Source organism: Hyalella azteca, unplaced genomic scaffold (genome assembly GCF_000764305.2).
Source record: "Hyalella azteca isolate HAZT.00-mixed unplaced genomic scaffold, Hazt_2.0.2 contig712, whole genome shotgun sequence".
NCBI classification, from domain to species: Eukaryota; Metazoa; Arthropoda; class Malacostraca; order Amphipoda; family Hyalellidae; genus Hyalella; species Hyalella azteca.
Window position 1 is genome coordinate 27,326 of NW_025931049.1, and position 23,317 is coordinate 50,642.

A 23,317-nucleotide genomic window follows, 5' to 3' on the forward strand; every position below is an offset into this window, starting at 1 on the left:
GGTTAAAGTCACCAACGATCAACGTATGCGACCTGCTGAATGACATGCTCGGTAAAAGGCTGTTTAGTACTTTATTGTTATCAGAGGAGCTGTTAGGTGATCTGTAAATGACCCCTATGAGGAGGCTATCTTTGCCTTTTAGAGTAAGTTTGCACCACACTGATTCTCTAGCTGATTGATGCTCTGCAGATAACTTAACTTGCTGGGCTCCATAAGAGATTCAAACCCACAGAGCTACACCTCTACTGCACTGCTCTTCATTTAAGTTATAAAAACAATCAAAACCTGGCAGCTGAAATTCTACAGGTACAATTTTCCCCCCGTGATTTTTAGGGAGTGTTTCTGTGATACATATAATGTCTATACACTTGTTTGCGATCACAGTTAACAGTTCACTTTTTTTGTTCAAAACGGAATCCGAGTTCGTGTAAAAACATTTTAAAACTTTTTGTGCACTTTCACTTTGATGTATTTCACTTACACGGGACGTCGGCCGCCCGCACGAGAGAGACAGAGAAGGGAAATGTAAGGAATCCTACCTACATAATAACTTGATGTAAGGTCTCCTACCTACATAAAAACTTGATGTAAGGAATCCTACCTACATAATAACTTAACCCCACAATTGAGACCTGCAGACACCGCGAGCTCAGCAGTGGGGCGCAGAGGAACAATCCCCCTAGGAACGCGAAAATAAAACTTGAAAGCAACTGAAATAACATTAGTTATTTGAGCCCTCCTTTGGGCAGCACGGCAAGCGATTACATTTAAGCGGAATTAAAATTAAAAAATATTCGCAATAATACAAAATTACAGTGAAAGATTTTCCCTAAGCGAAAATTTGCACAAAAAGTCAAGCCAGGATGGACAGAAGGTGTCAACTTCCACCGCAGCAGCTGCAACAATTGAAGTTAGGCCTGCAATTCCCATGAACCGCGCTCGAGGGCAGCCTCGTCCCTCTGACAGTTGGTGGGCAGAGCAAGAAGTTCACCCTCACTTCTCACCCGAAGTGTCAGGTAGGATTTGGGCTGGCCCGATGGTTTATTATAAGTTCTATTTAATTATATCAAAGTTCTATAGTTGGTTAATCACCGGATTATAATCTGAGGGTTACTTGAGTTGAGGGTCCAAGTTCATTGACATTATTCAGGGTTGTTCCAGGGTTCGTAGTTAGGTCCAAACTAAGGGCAGGAATATTGAGAGGCGGATAGTCTACAAGTATATTAAGAACTAGATAGGAATATAGGATGAAGTTGGTTGGTTACACAATGTAATTTAGTATAGGTGGTTACTGGTTACTAACGACGATCAGGAGAACGCCGGAGTCAGGTGACGTCCAGTGGACGCTACAAAAGGTTATGGCTACATGATGGCTACGCCTGCCTAAGGGTACGCACACAGTGAAAGCAGGTTGCCAGCGTGCTGGTTACCTGTTCTGGCTGGCGCCTGAAACCATAGAATACAGAAGCCTATTCGTACAGGTTTTCACTGTGAACACTTACATTATTATCCTATGTTCATTCTTGTGGCAGGTTGGAGCAGGTTGCTCGCGCGGGCAAACCTGCTTTCACTGTGTACGTACCCTAAGACTGACTGAAGGTCTGCTCGGAGAGCTTATATAGGCATACAATAGTGACGTCACGGAAGTGACGCAGTAACTGCTAACACAAGTAAGGGAGATGGCGGTAGACAACCTGACAGAAGCTAATACCTTGTATGCTGCAATCCTGCCCCTAAATTAAAGCCTTGTATGCTGTAATCCTACATCCTGCTCACGAATGCATACGGAGAATATGTCGATCGAGAAGGCGACGTTGGACGCAAGAATATTTACACTTAGTGCAGCCAAAAGGTTTTTGTGCTGAATGCTTGGAAAGAATATGTAAATTTAGATCGCGTTTTTTGACGCAAGCATATGAACACTCAGAACAGGTGAAAGGTTTCTCTGCTGAATGTTTAGCAAGAATATGTTGACTTAGATTTCCTTGTTTGACGCAGGCAAATGAGCATTCAGAGCAGGTAAAAGATTTCTCTCCTGAATGTTTTGAAAGAATATGTTGACTTAGTTGCTGTTGTGTGACGCAAGCATATTTACAGTCAGGACAGTGCAGAGGTTTCTCTGCTGAATGTTTATAAAGAAAATGCCTACTTAATTGCTGTTGTGTGATACAAGCATATGAGCATTCAGAGCAGGTAAAAGGTTTCTCTACAGAATGTTTATAAAGAATATGCCTACTTAACATATACTTAGAAAGACAAACATATTCACAATCAGCACAGGGAAAGGTTCTCTTGCATGCACGTTTATCAGGAATATGTTGCTGCAGCCTCTGGGTGAGCTGCTTGGAGCTGGATGTTGCAGAGACGTGGCCACCGCCACCAGCCGCTGCTGCAGAGACGTGGCCACCGCCACCAGCCGCTGCTGCAGAGACGTGGCCACCGCCACCAGCCGCTGCTGCAGAGACGTGGCCACCGCCACCAGCCGCTGCTGCAGAGACGTGGCCACCGCCACCAGCCGCTGCTGCAGAGACGTGGCCACCGCCACCAGCCGCTGCTGCAGAGACGTGGCCACCGCCACCAGCCGTTGCTGCGGCTCCCCCAGCAGTAGACAACGCGCCGCAGCTACGCTGCTCACACCGAGACACGTCACTTCAATCCAAATAACAGCAGCAATCACCTGGTTATTTATAAGCACAAGATTTTTGAGGCAAATACTTATTGGTAAAGTCTTAATTCATTATCAAATTTTAATTTTGAAAGTAAAATTAATGAACATTAAGCCTTTTGAGGGCAAGTTACCAAAACCCCAGCTTGTCCCCTAGTTAATGTATGATGCTACGTTATCACGCCTACGACCATCTCCAATCATCAGTTCATCCATCCATACATCTTCACCCCTGCCACGCCTAGGAATTCAAACATGAGTATTTACATTAATGTTTTGACTCAGACAATGAAATAGACGTTCTTACGAATTTTTGCAAAAAATCGGCAGAAGCAATATCAATTTGTTGAATTTAAAGTAGCTAGAGAAGATAAAATCAAATTGCAGCTTGATAGTTTCTCTTTACATTTGATTTGATAAGTTAAAAACAATTCAATTTCTTTTAGCGTAGTGACCATTTTTTATGGAATTTTTGTTGGCAATTTTCTCCAATATTATGAAAAATTTCTAAGAATCCATATGCGTAAATTGATCAGATAATTCTCTGCAAGTTCGGGTAGTGGCTCCACAAATTTGAATTACTGAATGTTTCTATGCTTCCTGAAACAATTTCTGAAACAATTTTTTGAGATCAATTTTGCCATCAGCAGCTACAGAAATAATAAAATAATAACACAAAACAGATAAGAAATATAAATAACAATAATGAAATAAGTATTAAGAAATGAAAGGTTACAAAATATTAACTGGAATGAAGTGTACAGAACAAGTAACCATACAAAATATGCACGCCAACACCCCACACTCCTGATGCACTGATGCCCATGACAGCCTCACTGGGAACATCCTTCCAAGGAACACTTGGCTGTCCATGCAAGCTTTGAATTCAGATTTACATATGGCGTTCAGTCACGCACCAGCTTCCTAATTTACAGAGAAACAAGGCTAGCTAATCTCAGCAAAATGTTTTACATTCATGCTGAGCGTTGTTCACAAAACTTTGAACATAATATTATAATTATACACTAATTCTGACGATTCTATAAGGAAAAATTAATGAGCAAAAACTAGCTAGAAGCTCCACGCGGGAGTCTCAAGCCATAAGGACATATACAATTTTTGAATTGTTATCAATTGTTTCCAACTTCCAGGCAAAATCCCTCTGAGTTAGCATCTGTAATTTTGCTTGCAAATGTATGAATGCGCAATTGTTGCAAAGCAAAACATTTCCATGAACTGTGCCCAAGGGCCACCCCGTCGCTGTGACATTTGTATGATAGAGAAATACTCGGTTACCACAATGAGAGTATTTTACAGTTCTGTCTATTAAAAAAAATATGGTTACATGATAGCTTGACGTAAATGAGTTAAAGTAAGAAAATTTCTTTTAGTTATTAGGGATCTTGCATTTTTATGAGCAAATATTATACACTAACATGAACAGTTTTGACTATTTATTTCCTACGATGTTTGGAATTTCTCATATAATTTTTAATTTCATTTCTCACATTGCTACAGCATTTCATTTCACTCTCCCAGCAACCTAAAGCACAACTACTGTCAAGACCGAAATATATAATTTGAAACATGTACAGCTTTAGATAATAAATTTAACTTGATGATGGCGTATGGTTTCTCTTTAGAATGTTTACCAAGGACATGGGTTCTTACTTCACTCTTTGTGACGCAATTGTATGGGCACACAGACAAATGGTTTCCCTAATGCTTTGAAAGAATATGTACCTTTAAAAGTTGTCGTGTAATGTAAGTAAATGATCAGTTAAAAACACAGAGGTTTCTCTGCTGAATGTTTGTGAAGAATATGACTATTTAGATGACTTTGTGTTATGCAAGTATATGAGCACTCAGAGCAGGTGAAAGGTTTCGCCACTGAATGTTTGGATAAAATATGTCGATTTAGCTGATATTGTGTGACACATGCATATTTACAGCCAGGACAGTGCAGAGGTTTCTCTGCTGAATGTTTACGAAGAATATGCACACTCAGATTTTGTTGAGTAACGCAAGTATATGAGCACTCAGAGCAGGTAAAAGGTTTCTCTGCTGAATGTTTGAATAAAATATGTCGATTTAGCAGATTTTGTGTGACACAAGTATATTTACAGTCAAGACAGTGCAGAAGTTTCTCTGCAGAATGTTTGGATGAAATATGCAGTCTCAGTTGCTGTTGTGTGACGCAAGCATATTTACAGTCAGGGCACTGCAGAGGTTTCTCTGCTGAATGCTTAAAAAGAATATGTCGACTTAGATTTTGTTGTGTGATGCAGGCAAATGAGCACTCTGGACAGATTAAAGGTTTCTCTGCTGAATGTTTATGAAGAATATGACTATTTAGATGACTTTGTGTGATGCAAGTATATGAGCACTCAGAGCAGGTGAAAGGTTTCTCTGCTGAATGTTTGGAGAAAGTATGCAGTCTTAGTTGCTGTTGAGTAATGCACCTATATTTACAGTCAGGGCAATGCAGAGGTTTCTCTGCTGAATGCTTAAAAAGAATATGTTGACTTAGATTTTGTTGTCTGATGCAGGCAAATGAGCATTCAGAACAAGTGAATGGTTTCTCTGCTGAATGCTTGAAATGAATATGTTTCCTTAAGTTATTCTTAAAAAAACTGACATAATCACAATCAGCACAGTTATATGTTCTCTTGTGTGCATGTTTATCAGGAATATGTCGCTCCAGCCTCTGGGTGAGCTGCTTGGAGCTGGACGATGCAGAGACGTGGCCACCGCCACCAGCCGCTGCTGCAGAGACGTGGCCACCGCCATCAGCCGCTGCTGCAGCTCGCGCAGCAGTGGACGGTGCGCCGCTGCCGTGCTGCACAAGGCGAATAGTTGCACATAATTGCAGATGATTAAAGGATGATATGTAACACGTTACTATTTGGCAGTAGACGATGCGATATAGTATCATAATCAAGTTTGACCTGAAGGTAGTTCGGTTGTAGCTGGATCCGAGGATATAGAGGAACAGCGTAAACGATTATATAATATACTTTTAGGATTATAGTTCGGCTTACAGTTTAGGATAATTTGAGTGTATAAGTCAAACATCAACTTTTTGTTAAGTTAATATTCAGAAATTAAATTTTGCAAGTAAATTGGAGAAATATTGCAATGTTAGGATAAATTTTTTGTGAGACCAATTTCGCCATTACTATAAAAAATAGAAAGTTAATATGAATAACATAAAATAAATATGCAAAATACAAATTAATACAATAAGTATCAAGAGGAAAATGTTAACAAATATCAAAACCAGGAATGAAGTCTAACAAAACAAAAAAAATATGCACACCAACACCCCACACTCCTGATGCACTGATGCCCACGACAGCCTCACTGGGAACATCCTTCCAAGGAGCACATGGCTGACCAAACCCACTAGCAAACTAGATTATGAGCTAATGACTACAGGCATAGAAAAACAACTTTTGAAAATGATAAAAATGTTGTCATAATATTTTTTCAGTAAATATTGTCCTGGTAAATGCAGGCTTAATATGAGGAATGATGTCATAAATATTCTGAGAGTCCTGCCTTAAATATTCAAATAAATATTCTGAGGGTCTTGCCTTGCATAAATATTCTTCTCTCTAACTACTCTTGGGCAAGTGTCAGGGAAAATACTTAGGAATTTAGTCATGAACATATCAAGGTCTTCAAATATGAAAGAAAAGAACACATTGTGGAGCTGCTGGGCTTTAAGAAGACTTTCACTCAACAGAGAATTTTCATGAATATTATGTACCGATATTAAAATTTTAACACAAGTCCTGGATTGAGCAACAGATATATCCTGGATTCAGTTATTAAATTTTCTATCTTCACAAAATGTTCACTCAAATTAATAATTTCATTTAAACAACACAGGAGATGCACCTTACAAAATAAGGAATTTTTTTTGGCAAACCCTCCCAACCTGTTTTTCTGTCACTCTTGCCATGGCTGAGGGTTGTTGGGGGGCGTGGGGAGCCTCATGAGCCTCACTTGGCGCTTCCCTCTTGCAGGGCACACACAGCGGGGGAGGAGGGACTGGCGGGTCCCCACAACCAGGCCTGGGACGGATAATTCCTGCAATTATGGAATATCCCCATGCTTTTCATTCTTGTAATTCCTAATCTCAATGATAGTAAGAAAGCATATATGTTTCCTAATTAAACCTTCTCTAAACAAACATTTTACGTCAAAGATGGAACCATCATTTTACTCTCGTTCCAAAATATGAAAAACTATTCTGTGAAAAACTATTTTAGCCCTTTCACGGGCAAGTTACCATATAGGTATGATCAATTGAAATTGCCTCGTTAAAAGCCCCACCACAGCTTCCTGTTTGTTTTTGAGGCTTCCTTATCATGCCTTCAATCACTAATTATCTGATCATCATTCTATGCATAGCATTACCACCTGCAATGCCCAAAAATTAAAATATATTTAGAAAAAATGAAAGTTAAAATGAAAGTTTAGACTTGGTCAGTTGGATGATGGAATTGACGCTCTTTCTGCATTTTTTCAAAAGGTGGAAGCCACTGTGCAGAGAGTGGTTGAATATTGCAAGATCTTTGGCGATGCTTCAGTAGCAAAATTTATGCATTCAGAAGATCTTGCCAACACATTTAGATTGAAGTTCTTGCATTTAATAAATTTGTCATTCTTCGGCTAACTATTTAGAAAAAAGTAAGGTTTCTGGTAAGTGGATGGATCAGGATGAAGTGAAGCTTGTCCAGAAATCAGTTGCGATGAGTTCCCGCCAAAGAAATGTAAACAACAAGTTTATGATTACATAGTTGCAGTCACATTAGAGCGGTCAGACTGCATTATCACATGTTCCGTTGACACTTGCTGTACAATTGGACTGTTTTTAGGGTAAAATTAGTTATTTGGGGTAACACGTTGTAGAGGGCTAGGTTAATTATTAAGGATCAATGTGTAATATCTTGATGTATAGTGTATAGGAAAAAGACATATTTTAATTAGGATGTAAAAGTTGTAAGATTGTTTTAGAGAGAATCGTAGCTTTGCTGACTGGTGTCGTACGAACGGATTTATATTCGGATTTTAGAGAGCGGACAGGAAGGATCCCTCTATTCGGCCTGTATATGTCTTGTGCCAGATTGTCTCGATTAACTGTGTAACCGTGCCCAATTTTATATCTGTGTTGTGGTGTTGGATTTTAAGTATATTTTGGCCAGAAAAGACTTTTATTCAAGACAACAGTTCATGCGAACCTGGTGGTCCACAACAACGTGCATGCAACCTTGTAAATAAGTTCGTCGTTTGTAAATAGTTTTTCATTACTCAGCGCAAATGGTTTTTCATTAAAAATTACCCGGCAATGCATCTTGAAAATGGCCGGCGACGCTTTGGGCTTAAAAACCCATATATTGGCAATGCTGCTTCCATCCTCTGCACCCTGGGGTGGAAGTATTAACATATATTGAAATATTTCTGGTAACTTGATAAAATTGTATTAAATTAAATTGTTTTGTTACTTATTTTTTATTTGCATTAACTAAATTTTAATTATAAAGAAAAATTTTGTGTACTGACTGCATTTAATAAATTCTTCAGGAGCAATTTAAACTTTCAATAGACAAAATTTTTTAAGATACATAAAAATAAATAGGAATATCGTATAATACTTCTTACTTTCTTGAAATGGTTTCTGAAATTTTGATTTCTGAATATTTCAATGCTTGCCTGCTAAACGGTCGACTTAAAAACCTTTAAACCTAAATTCATACATATAAATTTAAAAATCAAATTTTAATTATTGATCTAATAATGACACTAGGAAGAAAATTTCAGGTGCAGGCAATATCACAACATGATAAGTATCCTAGATATCCCTTTATATTAGTGGTGTTAGGCTTCAAATGCACAAACTCACACACCAACTTTGCTGAATATGTGCAAACTTGCTATGCTATTTATAAAATAGGTAGTTAATAAATAGTGAAGTATTTTATTTCCCTCAATCCTCTGCCTGATATTTTTCGGGTTATGAAATCTCCATTTACCTTTCAGCCACAAACTGCTTCTACATAAAACCATGCCAATTAACTACAAGTTAATGGTACATATTGCTTGTAATGGAAATTAAAGTCCAAAAATATGTAAATCACAAAACCTTGGATTCAATTTCCAAACATGAACAGAACTACTACATAAAACCATGCCAATTAACTATAAGTTAATGGTACATATAGCTTGTAATGGAAATTAAAGTCTGAAAATATGTAAATTATAAAACATTAGGTTCAATTTCCAACCATGAACACAGCTATTACATGCAACCATGCCAATTAACTACCTAAGTTAATGGTACATATTGCTTGTAATGAAAATTAAAGTTCAAAAATATGTAAATTACAAAGCCTTGGATTCAATTTCCAACAATGAACCCAGCTACTACATACAGCCATGCCAATTTAATACAAGTGCAGGATGGAGCAAAATGCCAGGCTCACCTTCACACTTCACACTGCCAGCATCAGCACACACTTGAGCAAGGCTTGGCATGGCACACCAGCCCCTCCCCACGGCAGCTGCAGGGACTTGGTGCAGCAAAACCCGGCACTTGGATATATTACGGGGCATGATTATAAGATTGCAAAATATTTTTGCCAGAAAATCTGAAACAAGAAAGTTTGGAAAATTTATTGAGTGGCTCTATATATCTATAGGAAACTCATAGAAAAAACCTTAAACTGTTATGCAGTAAATGTTTGGAGGATTTAAATAATTTTTATTAATCATTTGTTTATTCAGAATTTATGTATCCCAACAATGGGCAGAACTTATTAAAATAATCTTGACTGATGGTGCAAATAATGAAGTGTGGATGAAAATTTACCACTCTAAACAATAGCTACAGGTGAAATTCCTACTGGACCGTATGTTTAAACATCCGGCCGGAGCCACATGCATATTGATCTTTAGAAGTAAAAAATATATACCTTGAGTAAATTGCTGAGCTAATATCTCAGTGGATTCTCCACCCAAATTGCCATATTTACCCCAAGAACATACAAAATCAAATTTTTCCCTTCAATTTTGAGCCACATAGGCTGATGAGCTCTCAACCTTCTGATGTCACTTATCAGAGAAGGATCCAAAAGTTTAAAATCTTCTCACCAAGATGTTCACATGGTATAAGTTTCTGGATTGAACTAAAATTTGTGACTTCGAAGCCTCAGGCTTCCAAATCCACTAAAATAGTTCTTTTAACTACGAGGCATGTTTTTTTAATAAGTAAGAACCATTTTGGAATTAAAAAAATATGTGCAAAGATATTGCAATAATTTCTTTTAACTTGAAAGCCTGTACATTAATCTACTTTTCTACATAATTTCTGTGAATATTGAAGCACTTGTCATAATGTGGCACCAGTTTTGAATACCCTCCTGATTAAATTCTGCCACCTGACTATTGCCTCTGCATTAAAAATGTTCTGAATTCATTATCATCTTGAAGATGCCGATCACCCAGGCGTTTCTTCAAGTGCAGGAACAAATGTTAGTCGCTGAGCACCAGATTAGGTGGTTAACAGATTTGTGATGCAGTGGTAGAGAGAAGTCAGGTGGCAGAATTTTATCAGGAGGGTATTCAAAAACTGGTGCCACGTTATGACAAGTGCCTCAATATTTACAGAAATTATGTAGAAAAGTAGATTAAGGTACAGACTTTCATGTAAAAATAAAATTATTGCAATATCTTTGAACGTCTTTTTTAACTCTATAATGGTCCTTACCTTAAAAACATGACTCATATCTAACTTGAAATTTTTTTCACTTTTGATTTATAACATAATATAGGGAACCTCTCATATTGAGAACCCACTATATGAGATAACGAATGGGCAACAACCATAGGTAGAAGAAATTAAAAGGAAAAAACTGCACAAATTCTCAGAAAATTTCATCTGTGCCCATGTATCATAATGACAAGTTATGCACAACAGGCATGGAATATATCTACTAGGCAAGCCGCAATTGAATTTTTTGAGCCATGGTTTTATGGATTTGCCAGCTGTGATTCCATTTTTTCGAGCCATGAATTCCATATCTTGGCCATGAAAAACCATTTACAAGGCGCAAATTTATTTACAAAGTCCATGCACGTGTTACCCTAAATCTCTAATTTTACCCTAAAACAGTCAAACGGCAACAATAAAATTTGTCTTTACTGTAAGTTGAGCTGCCTTGAGCACGTGTAAATGCAGTCTGACCGCTTTGACATGACTGCAACAATGTGCAATCTTCCACAAAATTCCATGATGCTTTACTTGTCTTCTAATAGGACACAAAAAAGAGCAAAACTAGTCTCTCGTTTACCACTATGCGAGTTTATTGTGAAGGAACAAACTTAATTGGATGAAACTTATGACCAATTAATAAAAATGCGCCGCTGGAAGTATTTTGGAAAATTTTTAGTCGGATTCGTATTCGATAAGCCAAAATAAACTTCTAGCCTTTTGAAATTCATTTCAATAAGTAAAATGGTAAAGTAAACCAATTACGATGGTAAATATACTTTAAATTTCCTCCATTTTATTCAGAATCATTGAAGAGGCGAGCTGAGAATTTAAACAAGTTTCACAAGGTTCGCCGCCTTGAACAAGAATACGCGGAGAAGAAAAGTCGCTATGAAATTAATGATTTTTACTTCATCCTCTGCCTGGTCTGCGTTTCACACAAAAAACACTTCCGTCAAAAATAAAATTTGAAAGCACCTGGAATAACATTTGTTATATGAGCCCTGCCAGTGGCAGCACGGCAAAAGCTAACATTTAAACAGAACTAAAACGGAAATATATCCGCGAAAGTACAAAGTTACAGTGAAAGAGTTTTCCCTAAGCAAAAATTTGCAATAAAAGTCAAGCCAGGATGGACAGAAGGCGGCAACCACCACCGCAGCAGCTGCAACAATTGATGCCAGGCTGACAATCCCCAAGAGCCGCCAGTCCCTCTGACAGTTGGTGGGCAGAGCAACAAATTTACTCTCACTTCTCCCTCGAAGCTGAAGCTTTGTATGCTGTAATCCTGCCCCTAAGTTAAAGCCTTGTATGCTGTAATCCTGCCCCTAAGTTAAAGCCTTGTATGCTGCAATCCTGCCCATAAGCTAAAGCCTTGTATGCTGCAATCCTGCCCCTAAGTTAAAGCCTTGTGCTGCAATCCTGCCCCTACGTTAAAGCTTTGTATGCTGCAATCCTGCTCCTAAGCTAAAGCCTTGTATGCTGCAATCCTGCCCCTAAGTTAAAGCCTTGTATGCTGCAATCCTGCCCCTACGTTAAAGCTTTGTATGCTGCAATCCTGCTCCTAAGCTAAAGCCTTGTATGCTGCAATCCTGCCCCTAAGTTAAAGCCTTGTATGCTGCAATCCTGTCCATAAGTTAAAGCCTGGTATGCTGCAATCCTGCCCCTAAGCTAAAGCCTTGTATGCTGTAATCCTGCCCCTAAGCTAAAGCCTTGTATGCTGTAATCCTGCCCTTAAGCAAAAGTCTTGCATGCTGTAATCCCACCCCTTAGCCGGGTCCCTGTATGCTGTAATCCAGTCCCTAAGCTGAGGCCTTGTATGCTGCAATCCTGCCCCTATGCTAAAATCATATAAGTTGTAATGCCGCTTCCAAGCTAAAATCTTGTATGCTGTAATCCAGCCCTTAGATGAGGCCTTCCACAATGTAATCCTGCCTCTAAGCTAATGTCTTGTATGCTGTACTCTCGCTTCTAAGCTAAAGCCTTGCATGCTGTAATCCTCCCCCTTAGCTGAGGCCTTCCATGCTGTAATCCTGCCCTACGCCATAGCCTTGTACGCTGTAATCCTGACCCTAAGCTAAAGCCTTGTATGCTGTAATCCTGCCTCTTATCTAAAATCTTGTATGCCGTACTCCCGCTTCTAAGCTAAAGTACTGTATGCTGTAATCCTGACTGTAATCTAAAAACTTGTATGCTGTACTTTTTCTAAGCTAAAGTCTTGTATGCTGTAATTCTGCTCCTAAGCTAAAGCCTTGTATGATGTAGTCCTGCCCTAAATTAAAGCCTTGCATGCAGTAATCCTACATCCTGCTCACGAATGCATACGGAGAATATGTCGATCGAGAAAGCGACGTTGGACGCAAGAATATTTACACTTAGTGCAGCCAAAAGGTTTTTGTGCTGAATGCTTGGAAAGAATGTGTAAATTTAGATCGCGTTTTTTGACGCAAGCATATTTACAATCAGGACAGTTCAGGGGTTTCTCTGCTGAATGTTTATAAAGAATATGTTGCCTGAGATCTTTTTGTGTGACACAGGCAAATGAGCATTCAGAGCAGGTGAAAGGTTTCTCTCCTGAATGTTTGTAAAGAATATGTCGACTTAGTTGTTGTTGCGTGATGCAAGCATATATACAGTCAGGACAGTGCAGAGGTTTCTCTGCTGAATGCTTGAAAAGAATATGTCGACTTAGTTGCTGCTGTGTGACGCAAGTATATGAGCACTCAGAGCAGGAAAGAGGTTTCTCTGCTGAATGNCTACAAAATGTTCCGATGATTCTACAATAGCTTTAAGCCCCAGTAATAATAAGTAATATTATTCAGTAAACCATTAATAAGAGAAAGCTAAAAACCTTCCCACGCGGCTTTTGGCAACATCGGCGATCGAGCTTGAGAACCGTTACAGGTTCTATTCAAAATTAAGGCGTGCTGCTGTTCGGGCAACTCTAAAGATACTCTAGGATATCTTTCATATAACCACTGGGTGAGTGTAAAATTATCATTAATGATGTAACCTTGTTGTTGATAAATGTTCTGTGTAGTTTATCCTAGCATTATATTCTAAATTGAGCTATAGGATAACTAAGAAATGTGTCCTGCTGACCCAAGTACCTATAGGGGCCAGACTAGCTGAACCCTCTGATGACCCAATCTGGCTTAGCCCTTAGTTCAAGATGAAGGAAGAGTACCTTAGAGTATCACAGTATTAAACTTAGTATTACTAAATATCAATTTAATTAACCAAATAGTAATCCCTTTTAGCTCCTTTGATGTTGAGCAATTCTCATGTTAATAATCTTAATTCTTCTGATGCCCTCGTGAATATGTAATGCAATGCTGTTCCATATTATTAGGACTATTATCAGTCTAGAGCAGTTGAGTGGACTGGATTTGCATAACCCTTGTGAGACCTAATGTTCTATTTGACTAGAGTAAAGATCAGCAAAAATTAGGGTTGCTTAATCAGAAGGAAAATAAATGTAAAACATGCCAAGATGAATCAAATCACAGACGCATAAAACATTGAGTGGCAGCACTAGATTCAGTCATCATTGTCACTGTTGATGGAAAGTTTTGGAACATGCTTAATAGTTGATGAATTGAAGAATTACATGAATTTTGATTAAACTTAAATTGTTTATTGTTGAGGAATTTGACTTGATTGAGTTTTAACAAGAGGAATTTGGATTTGATAGAATGAACTGTAATTTAGACCGTGATTTGGAAATTGACATAATTAGGAATAATAACTATTTAATTGTATTTTGAATTGATAATAATTATATTTGGCTATATAATTAAATTATATTTCAAATTGATATGGAGTTGTGATATTTTGGATATTTAACTAATAATAAGTAAATTGAGCATAAGCCAACCATTGAATACCACTTTAATCGGATTTATGCGCTGGAATGTGAACAGCATAGATTTTCTATTTTGAAGATGTTGATAAAACAACTCCATGTTATATTCATAATTGGGAGACTAATTAATCTAGGTTTGATTCATTGTATATTGAAATTTTGATCTATTTCGATTTTTGATTATGTAATATTGATTGCTTATTGATTGATATTGATAAATTGATTATTGAGCGATTACTGATTATTCAATCATTAGTTGTTTATTTATATAATTATTCGATTAGTGATTTTGATTCAGTTAGATTCATTAATATTGAAGTCATAATATTCATTAGTATTGTTCAAATGAGAGATATTCAATTAGATAAACTTAATTGGGAAACCTTAGGAAACACTAAATGGAATGAATTTTTGGGTTACTGATTGAAACATTAATGATCTAAATTATTGTTTTGATAAAATGTAAAGATAAGTTGGTCCACCCTAATATTAATTAAAATAACTTATCATGAATTTAAATTATGCGGATTTGAATTTAAAATGCAGATTATGAATTATTTAACCCATGTCATGTACTAATGCTCAACATTGTTCACAGACCTTTATTATCATACCTTATTTATACAAAGCAAATAAACCCTCAAAACCTTGGACTTGCACACTTCTATTATCCTACGATCCTCAAGGAAAGTAACTACCAGACAATTAAATCGCCAGCTAACTCAATAACGACCCCAGTACAATAACCTTCCCTTAAACTTATTGTGGAGCTGGCGTGCTTTAAGAAGATTAGCTTGACAGAGATAATTTTCATGGGTATTATATATATGATAATAAAATTTCAACACAAGTCAAGGATTGAGCAGCTAAGAGATCCACAGAGTCACTAATTATATTCCTGATCTTCATACAAAATTCACTCAAAATAAGTTTTAATTTCAATTCAACAACACAGGAGATGCACCCAACACAATTAAGATTTTACCCCCTGACTAACACTACCCACCCGTTTTTTAGTAGCCCCTGCCAGAGCTAAGGGTTGTTGGGGGGCGTGGAGGGCCTCATGAGCCTCAATTGGCGCTTTTTTCTTGCAGGGCACACACAGTGGGGAAGGGGGGACTGGCGGGTCCCCACAACCAGGGCTGGGCAGCTCATGGGCCTGCCAAGAAAGATAAAGAAATATTTCTGTTATTAGGAAAACCAAATTTCTGGAAAATCTTGTGTTTGACACTTAGATTCATTAGTATAAAACATTGTTCTGCAAGATATATCTTATAATATATCAAATTTACATTTCTTACATTCAGGACTTTGTTGCTTATAACAAAAGTTAAAAGTTTTCAGATGACAGCTAACATGTGTACCTTTTCATCATAATTGAATGGTTCTTCCTTTACACTTATAATCTCCATTGCATCCAAAAGTTCCTCCTTGATGTTCTCCATTGGAACTTCAGGGGCTGAAGAGGCAGCCCCAGCATCCAAAACTGCAGAAAGGAAATAGAGAAGTTAGACAAAAAATGTTCCTCAGATATAAATGTTTTCTGAATATAGAAAATTTGTATTAATTTCCAAAATAGGTTAATGCTACATATTATTTGCAATGGAAATTGTCTGGAAATATGTTAATTACATAACCACGGATTCAATTTACAACCATGAACAGAGCTACTACATACAACCATGCCAATTAACTGTAAATGCAGGATGCGGCAAAATGCCAAGCTCACCTTCACACTTCACGTGTACCTCTTCGTCACAATTGAATGACTCCTCCTTCACATGAACTGGCTCCATGGCTTCCACTAACTCCTCCTTCACATGAACTGGCTCCATGGCTTCCACTAACTCCTCCTTGACGTACACAATTGGAACTTCAGGGGCTGAGGAGGCAGCACTAGCATCCAAAGCTGCACAAAGTAAATAGTGAAGCAGGGTGTAAAATGTTCCTCAGAATATAATGTTTCATCCACATAGAAAATCATTATTCATGTTCCAAAGAGGTTAGATGTTACATTGTAAGTTTCTAATGGAAATTTCTGTCTATCCATAGCCTGTTTGTCCGAGAACCTGTAATTTTCAAATATTATCTGATTAATTTACAGTCAGGTAATCGGAAGTTACTAATTGTTGATAGTATCAATTAAAAATGTGTCTTGGACTTGGTGCAGCAAAACCCGGCACTTGAATGCATTGCTTGCCATGATAGTACCATATGTGATGATTGTAGGTTTCCAATAAATGATAAAAATGAAATCTTCAGGCTATGTGACACTTTATTGAGAAAATCTGTGTATATAAATATATCTGCACAAAAAAATCATCAAGCAGTTACGCTTTTAAAACCTCCCAGGGAAATCCATTAGCTGACAAGTCCTTTGCTGCGTAAGTTTAAATGGGTAAAGTTTGAACCCTTCTTGAAATGGTTGTCAAATGCTCTATTTTATAGAGGCCAAGCAAATTTAAACTCAGACCTTCCTTAAAAACAAGAAAAATCTTTTGTCATATTGCATCAAAAATTTGTTTTCAACTGAATGATGTTGCTTTTAATTAATTTACATGAAATGGCACAATCAAAAACAAGTGTTAGGAATAATATTTTGGATATCATAATTTTAATGCAAAAGAGAATCTATCTACAAATTTTATTAAGCCATGCCCTAGTTTGCATATCATTAGTCATAGTAATAGCAGTTTGGGCATTGATTTGACTATTAGATCTGTCACCAATTCTCAACATTGCAGTATAGATTCACAGCCTGTAGTGGTCTCATACATGTAACTCGCTGCTCTAATTCTGCTGTGCTTAACGGCCAAGCTTCCTTGCTGATTTTGACCAGAAACTGTCATACAGAGCTGGGATTGAACCCGCACCTCACTGCCACAATCCTGGTACACTGAACTGTAACCAACCCACTTTATTAGTTATGACTAACTCTCACTACAATTTCTAGTTTTGGGAATATTTTCCAAAACTGCAGGTAACAGCAATCATTTCACAAGTGATTTTTAAAAACTGCTAGCAAAATAACAATTTTTCGTCTTATATTTAATATCATCTTATAATTAACCCTTTATCAGGGAAGTCCCCACATATAGTCACTTATAAGCTCCTTCCAAAAAGCTTATATAATTGCCTGTGTGCACAGGCAATTATTTTCCAGTTTGGCTCTCACTCACATTCTGAGTAGGAGAGGTTGCTCCTGTATTCCCATTTATGGGAGGCCAGTAGATATATTTCACACCTCCCTGCAATAAAATGGATACAATTTGTATCCATTGCTTTACAAGTTGGCATGTACTATATATATCTATCCTCTGAGGCACTATTAGCCAATTCTCAAAAAAATTGGGCAGAAGACACCTATCAATGAGACAAAAATGACTGCTTGCACTCAATGTCGCCCATTTTTGTGGCTTTTATCTAATTTATTCCATGATAAATATTCAAATTTGCCATATTTTGCAAGCAATTTTTCAAGAATGACCATAAATTAATAGCTTTTACCTGCAATTTTTGAAAATGTCTGCTCAATATTACAAATTGCTATTAGAGCTTTTGTACCATTTTTGGAGCAGCGAAATTCTGAGTAGATGAATTTTCTTCTATATACTGAGGTGGGCAGTAGCGCGCTACATGAAGCGGCCGCTACATTTTCAGTAGCAGTAGCGGCACTACATTTACAGCAATGTAGTGGTAGCGGTAGCGCCCACTACATATTTAAGTAGCGATGCGAGGTTTTGCGAGGTACAGCACTACTGCTACAGCACTACTGCTACATTTATAGATAAAGCCTTTAGATTTTACTTAAGGGGGGTATACCCTCCAGAAAAACTTCCACATTTACTAACGGATCTTTCTGAAATTTCACACATATATGTAAAACCCAAATACAAAAAACATTTGTTTGTATGATTTTTTTGGAAAAATTGAAAGAAAACGTGAAATTCATAGAAAACGGACAGAAAGGGATACTGCAGAAATCTATCTCCTCCTAGGGTTTTCAAGCTACAACATTGATACGCATACCATTCGATGCGTAAAGACCATACCTGTTGAGTTATTGAGCCCTTTTTTGATTTTTGCCTTAAATTTTTTACACGCATTTTTCCATTTTCTTCTCATTTTTTTCAAAATTTCCCCCCTCCCTCTCTTTTTAAATCCAAACTATGCACAAATCTAAAAAAGGCTCGATAACTCGATAGGTATGGTCTTAACGAATCGATACAAAACTAAACTTTATAGGAAATTGACTCCAGTCAAGGATGGTGGGAGCGACTGCATGCACACCTCCTCATACGATGCCAGGCGGGTAACTAAGGTGCACCTCAAGCCGACACTCTATTTAAAGTGCTCGCAGCAAATTTCCTCCTATTCTATTTGTTAAAGAACTCCCCCACCCCCCTCCCTTTCATGATCTGTCGCGAACGCATAAATCAATTTACAGAGATGGTAATGGTACCATTGAATAGGGTAGAATGTCAGCTTTAAGATGAGACTAAAAACCGGAAAAGCCAAATCCAAAAACTTTAGGGTAGACGCCCCCTTAAGTTGTTACCAGTTACCACTTACAGGTATTTTATCATGTTTTCATTTGCTTACAGTTATTTTTATGTTTCACCTTCCCTACATGGATGTCTACTTGAATCTATATATAAAAAATCAGTCTTTTATTTGTATATATATGTGGATACTTTTTGAGATTGGTACATTAAAGTAGACATCCATGTAGGGAAGGTAAAACATAAAAATAAGTAAATAACTAACTTCTATTTACTGTGTCTAACCACAGTAACCAGTACTAGTTTGGTTAGGTTAATTGCAATAAAGTTGAATTGATATGTTTTGAAAATGTTTTATTCTCATTTAATGTTTATGAGTAAATCCCAATAGCAGAACAATAAATATTAAGAGATTTCTAATAATTTTGGCCATTGTAGCGGCTAATATCTGTCTCTTATACACATCTAGATGTGTATAAGAGACAGCACATAAATATTCTGAGGGTCTTGCCTTGCATAAATATTCTTCTCTCTAACTACTCTTGGGCAAGTGTCAGGGAAAATACTTAGGAATTTAGTCATGAACATATCAAGGTCTTCAAATATGAAAGAAAAGAACACATTGTGGAGCTGCTGGGCTTTAAGAAGACTTTCACTCAACAGAGAATTTTCATGAATATTATGTACCGATATTAAAATTTTAACACAAGTCCTGGATTGAGCAACAGATATATCCTGGATTCAGTTATTAAATTTTCTATCTTCACAAAATGTTCACTCAAATTAATAATTTCATTTAAACAACACAGGAGATGCACCTTACAAAATAAGGAATTTTTTTTGGCAAACCCTCCCAACCTGTTTTTCTGTCACTCTTGCCATGGCTGAGGGTTGTTGGGGNGCTGCTGCAGAGACGAGGCCACCGCCACCAGCCGCTGCTGCAGAGACGTGGCCACCGCCACCAGCCGCTGCTGCAGAGACGTGACCACTGCCACCAGATGCTGCTGCAGAGACATGGCCACCGCCACCAGCCGCTGCTGCAGAGACATGGCCACAGCCACCAGCCGCTGCTGCAGCTTCCCCAGGCGTAGACAACTCGCCGCTGCTGCGCTGCTCACAACAAGACACGTCACTTCAACCCAAATAACAGCAGCAATTACCTTATTATTTATAAGCACAAAATTTTTGAGACAAAAACTTATTGGTAAAGTCTTAATTCATACTCAAATTGTAATTTTGAAAATAAAATGAATGAACATTAAGCCTTTCGTGGGCAAGTTACCAAAAGCCCAGCTTGTCCCCTGGTTTATGTATGATGCTACATTATCACGATACATTATGATACATTATCAATATCCAATCATCAGTTCATCCATCCATACAAATTCACCCCTGCCATGCCTTGGAATTCAAACATGAGCATATAAATTAAAGTTTTGACTCGGACAATAAAATTGACGTTCTTACGCATTTTTTAAAAAATTGGAAGCAGCAATAATAATTTGTTTACTTTAAAGTAGCTAGAGAAAATTAAATCAAAATGCAGCTTGATAATTTCCATTTGCTTTTGATGGAATATAATAAGAAAATTCCAATTTCTTTTAGGGTAGTGACCGATTTTTATGAAATTTTTGTTGGCAATTTCTCCAATATAATGGAAAATTTCTAGAAATCCATACGCGTAAATTGATTTGATAATTCTCTATAATTTTTAGTAGTGGCTCCACAAATCTGAATTTCTGCATGTTTCTATGCTTCCTGAAACAATTCCTGAAACAATTTTTTTGATATCAATTTTGCCATCAGCATCTACAAAAATAATAAAATCAAATAATGGCACAGAACAGATAAGAAAATATAAGTAACAAAATAAGTAGCAAGAAAAAATGGTACAAAAGTTTAACAGGAATAAAGTGTGCTAAACAAACAACCATACAAAATATGCACGCCAACACCCCACACTCCTGATGCACTGATGCCCATGACAGCCTCACTGGGAACATCCTTCCAAGGAGCTCATGGCTGACCAAACCCACTAACAAACTAGATTATAAGTTAATGACTGCAGGCATAGAAAAACAGCTTTTAAAAATAAGAAAAATGTGGTCATAATATTTTTTCAATAAATATTGTCCTGCTGAATGCAAGAGTCAATATGTGGAATGATCTCCTAAATATTCTGAGGGTCTTGCCTTGCATAAATATTCTGGGAGTCCTGCCTCAAATAAATATTCTGAGGGTCTTTCCTTGCGTAAATATTCTTTTCTTCAACTACCCTTGGGCAAGTGTCAGGAAAATTACTTAAGAATTTAGACATGAACATATAAGGTCTTAAAAAATGAAAGAAAAGAACTCATTGTGGAGCTGCTGGGCTTTAAGAAGACTTTCACTCAACACAGATAATTTTCATGAATATTAAATACTTGATATTAAAATTTTAACACAAGTCCTGGATTGAGCAACAGATATATCCTGGATTCAGTTATTAAATTCTGTATCTTCACAAAATGTTCACTCAAATTAATAATTTCATTTAAACAACACAGGAGATGCACCTTACAAAATAAGGAATTTTTTTGGCAAACCCTCCTAACCTGTTTTTCTGTCACTCCTGCCATGGCTGAGGGTTGTTGGGGGGCGTGGGGAGCCTCATGAACCTCACTTGGCGCTTCCCTCTTGCAGGGCACACACAGCGGGGGAGGAGGGACTGGCGGGTCCCCACAACCAGGGCTGGGTAGCTCATGGGCCTGCCAAGACAGATGAAAAATATTTCCATTATTATGAAAATGAAATCTCTGGAAAATCTTGAGGTGTTTGACACATACATCCATTAGTATAAAGCATTGTTTTGTAAGATATATCTCAAATATGTCAAATTATACCTTTCTTTCATTCAGGACTTTGTTGCTTTTAACAAAAGATTACATCATAATCAAGTTTCCATATGCCAGCTAACATGTGTACCTTTTCATCATAATTGAATGGCTCTTCCTTTACGCTTATAATTTCCATTGCATCCAACAGCTCCTCCCTGATGTTCTCAATTGGAATTTCAGGGGCTGAGGAGGCAGCCCCAGCATCTGAAACTGCAAAAAAGAAATAGAGAAGTTAGACAAAAAATGTTCCTCAGATATAAATGTTTTCTAAACATAGAAAATTAGTATTAATTCTCCAAATAGGTTAAAGCTACATATTATTTGTAATGGAAATTGTCCGGAAATATGTAAATTACAAATCCACGGATTCAATTTACAACCTTGAACACAGCTACTACATACAACCATGCCAATTAACTATAAGCTCAGGATGTGGCAAAATGCCAGGCTCACCTTCACACTTCACGTGTACCTCTTCGTCACAATTGAATGGCTCCTCCTTCACATGAACTGGCTCCATGGCTTCCACTAACTCTTCTTTGACGTTTACAATTGGAACTTCAGGGGCTGAGGAGGCAGCACTAGCATCCAAAGCTGCACAAAGTAAATAGTGAAGCAAGGTGTAAAATGTTCCTCAGAATAAAATGTTTCATCCACATAGTAAATCAGTATTCATGTTCCAAAGAGGTTAGTTGCTGAGTTGTAAGTTTCTAATGGAAATTTCTTTCCATCATTAGCCTGTTTGTCCGAGAACCTGTAAATTCTAAATATTATCTAATTCATTTACAGTTGGGTAATTAGAAGTTATTAATTGTTGACAGTATAATCAAAAATGAGTCTACACATGAAAAATTTCTATAAGCTAAAGCAGGTTACTTTTTACAACACTTCTCTTTAACTTCACTTCTTGTTGTTTGTCTGTTTGTCTGTCTGCTACAAATCTTATAATCAATATTTAACACACACTTCTAACCGTCCAATCGATCCAAAATTTGTCACACTTGCATAAAGTCAGAGACTATGCATGAATCAGTTGATGGAATAAATAATTTTGATAATTTACAAAATTTTGATTTAAAAAAAAATTGTGCAAAATACTTTTTTTTATATTTGAAAAAAAAAATTAAAAATTCATTGTACATGCATAACATCCAAGGATTCTTCAGAAGTGTTGTCTTTAAAAAGTAATTTTTAAATGCATATTATTATAGAAGAGGTATGATAGAAGACCTTCTTATTCATATTATTTGTCATTTATTTTCATTTTCTGCATTAAATTGACCATGACATCTGTTAACAATCAACAAATACATAACATCTGTTATCTATTTTTGATCAAAGACAGCACTTCTACATACAACCATGCCAATTAACTATAAGTGCAGGATGGAGCAAAATGTCAGGCTCACCTTCACACTTCACACTGCCAGCATCAGCACACACTTGAGCGAGGCTTGGCATGGCACACCAGCCCCTCCCCACGGCAGCTGCAGGGAGTTGGTGCAGCAAGACCCGGCACTTGAATGCATTGCTTGCCATGATAGTATGTGATGATTGCAGATTTCCAATAACTGATAAAAATGAAATCTTCAGGCTATGTGACACATCATTGAGAAAATCTGTATATATAAA

The 23,317-nt window shown here is 37.3% G+C and overlaps 1 protein-coding gene across 1 annotated transcript; it reads right to left on the reverse strand.

Annotated features, from left to right (window-relative positions):
• Positions 1-1,597: 1,597 nt before the first annotated feature.
• LOC108665489 lies at positions 1,598-23,317 on the reverse strand. The gene is made up of 12 exons (XM_047880754.1): positions 23,095-23,317; positions 22,139-22,279; positions 21,774-21,895; positions 21,404-21,556; positions 19,668-19,919; positions 17,552-17,555; positions 16,037-16,216; positions 15,672-15,793; positions 15,314-15,466; positions 6,630-6,760; positions 5,423-5,504; positions 1,598-2,578 (listed from the first exon to the last, which is right to left on the reverse strand). The coding sequence occupies exons 1-12, from the start codon at positions 23,222-23,224 to the stop codon at positions 2,237-2,239; spliced, it is 1,812 nt and encodes a 603-aa protein (XP_047736710.1). The 5' UTR covers positions 23,225-23,317; the 3' UTR covers positions 1,598-2,236.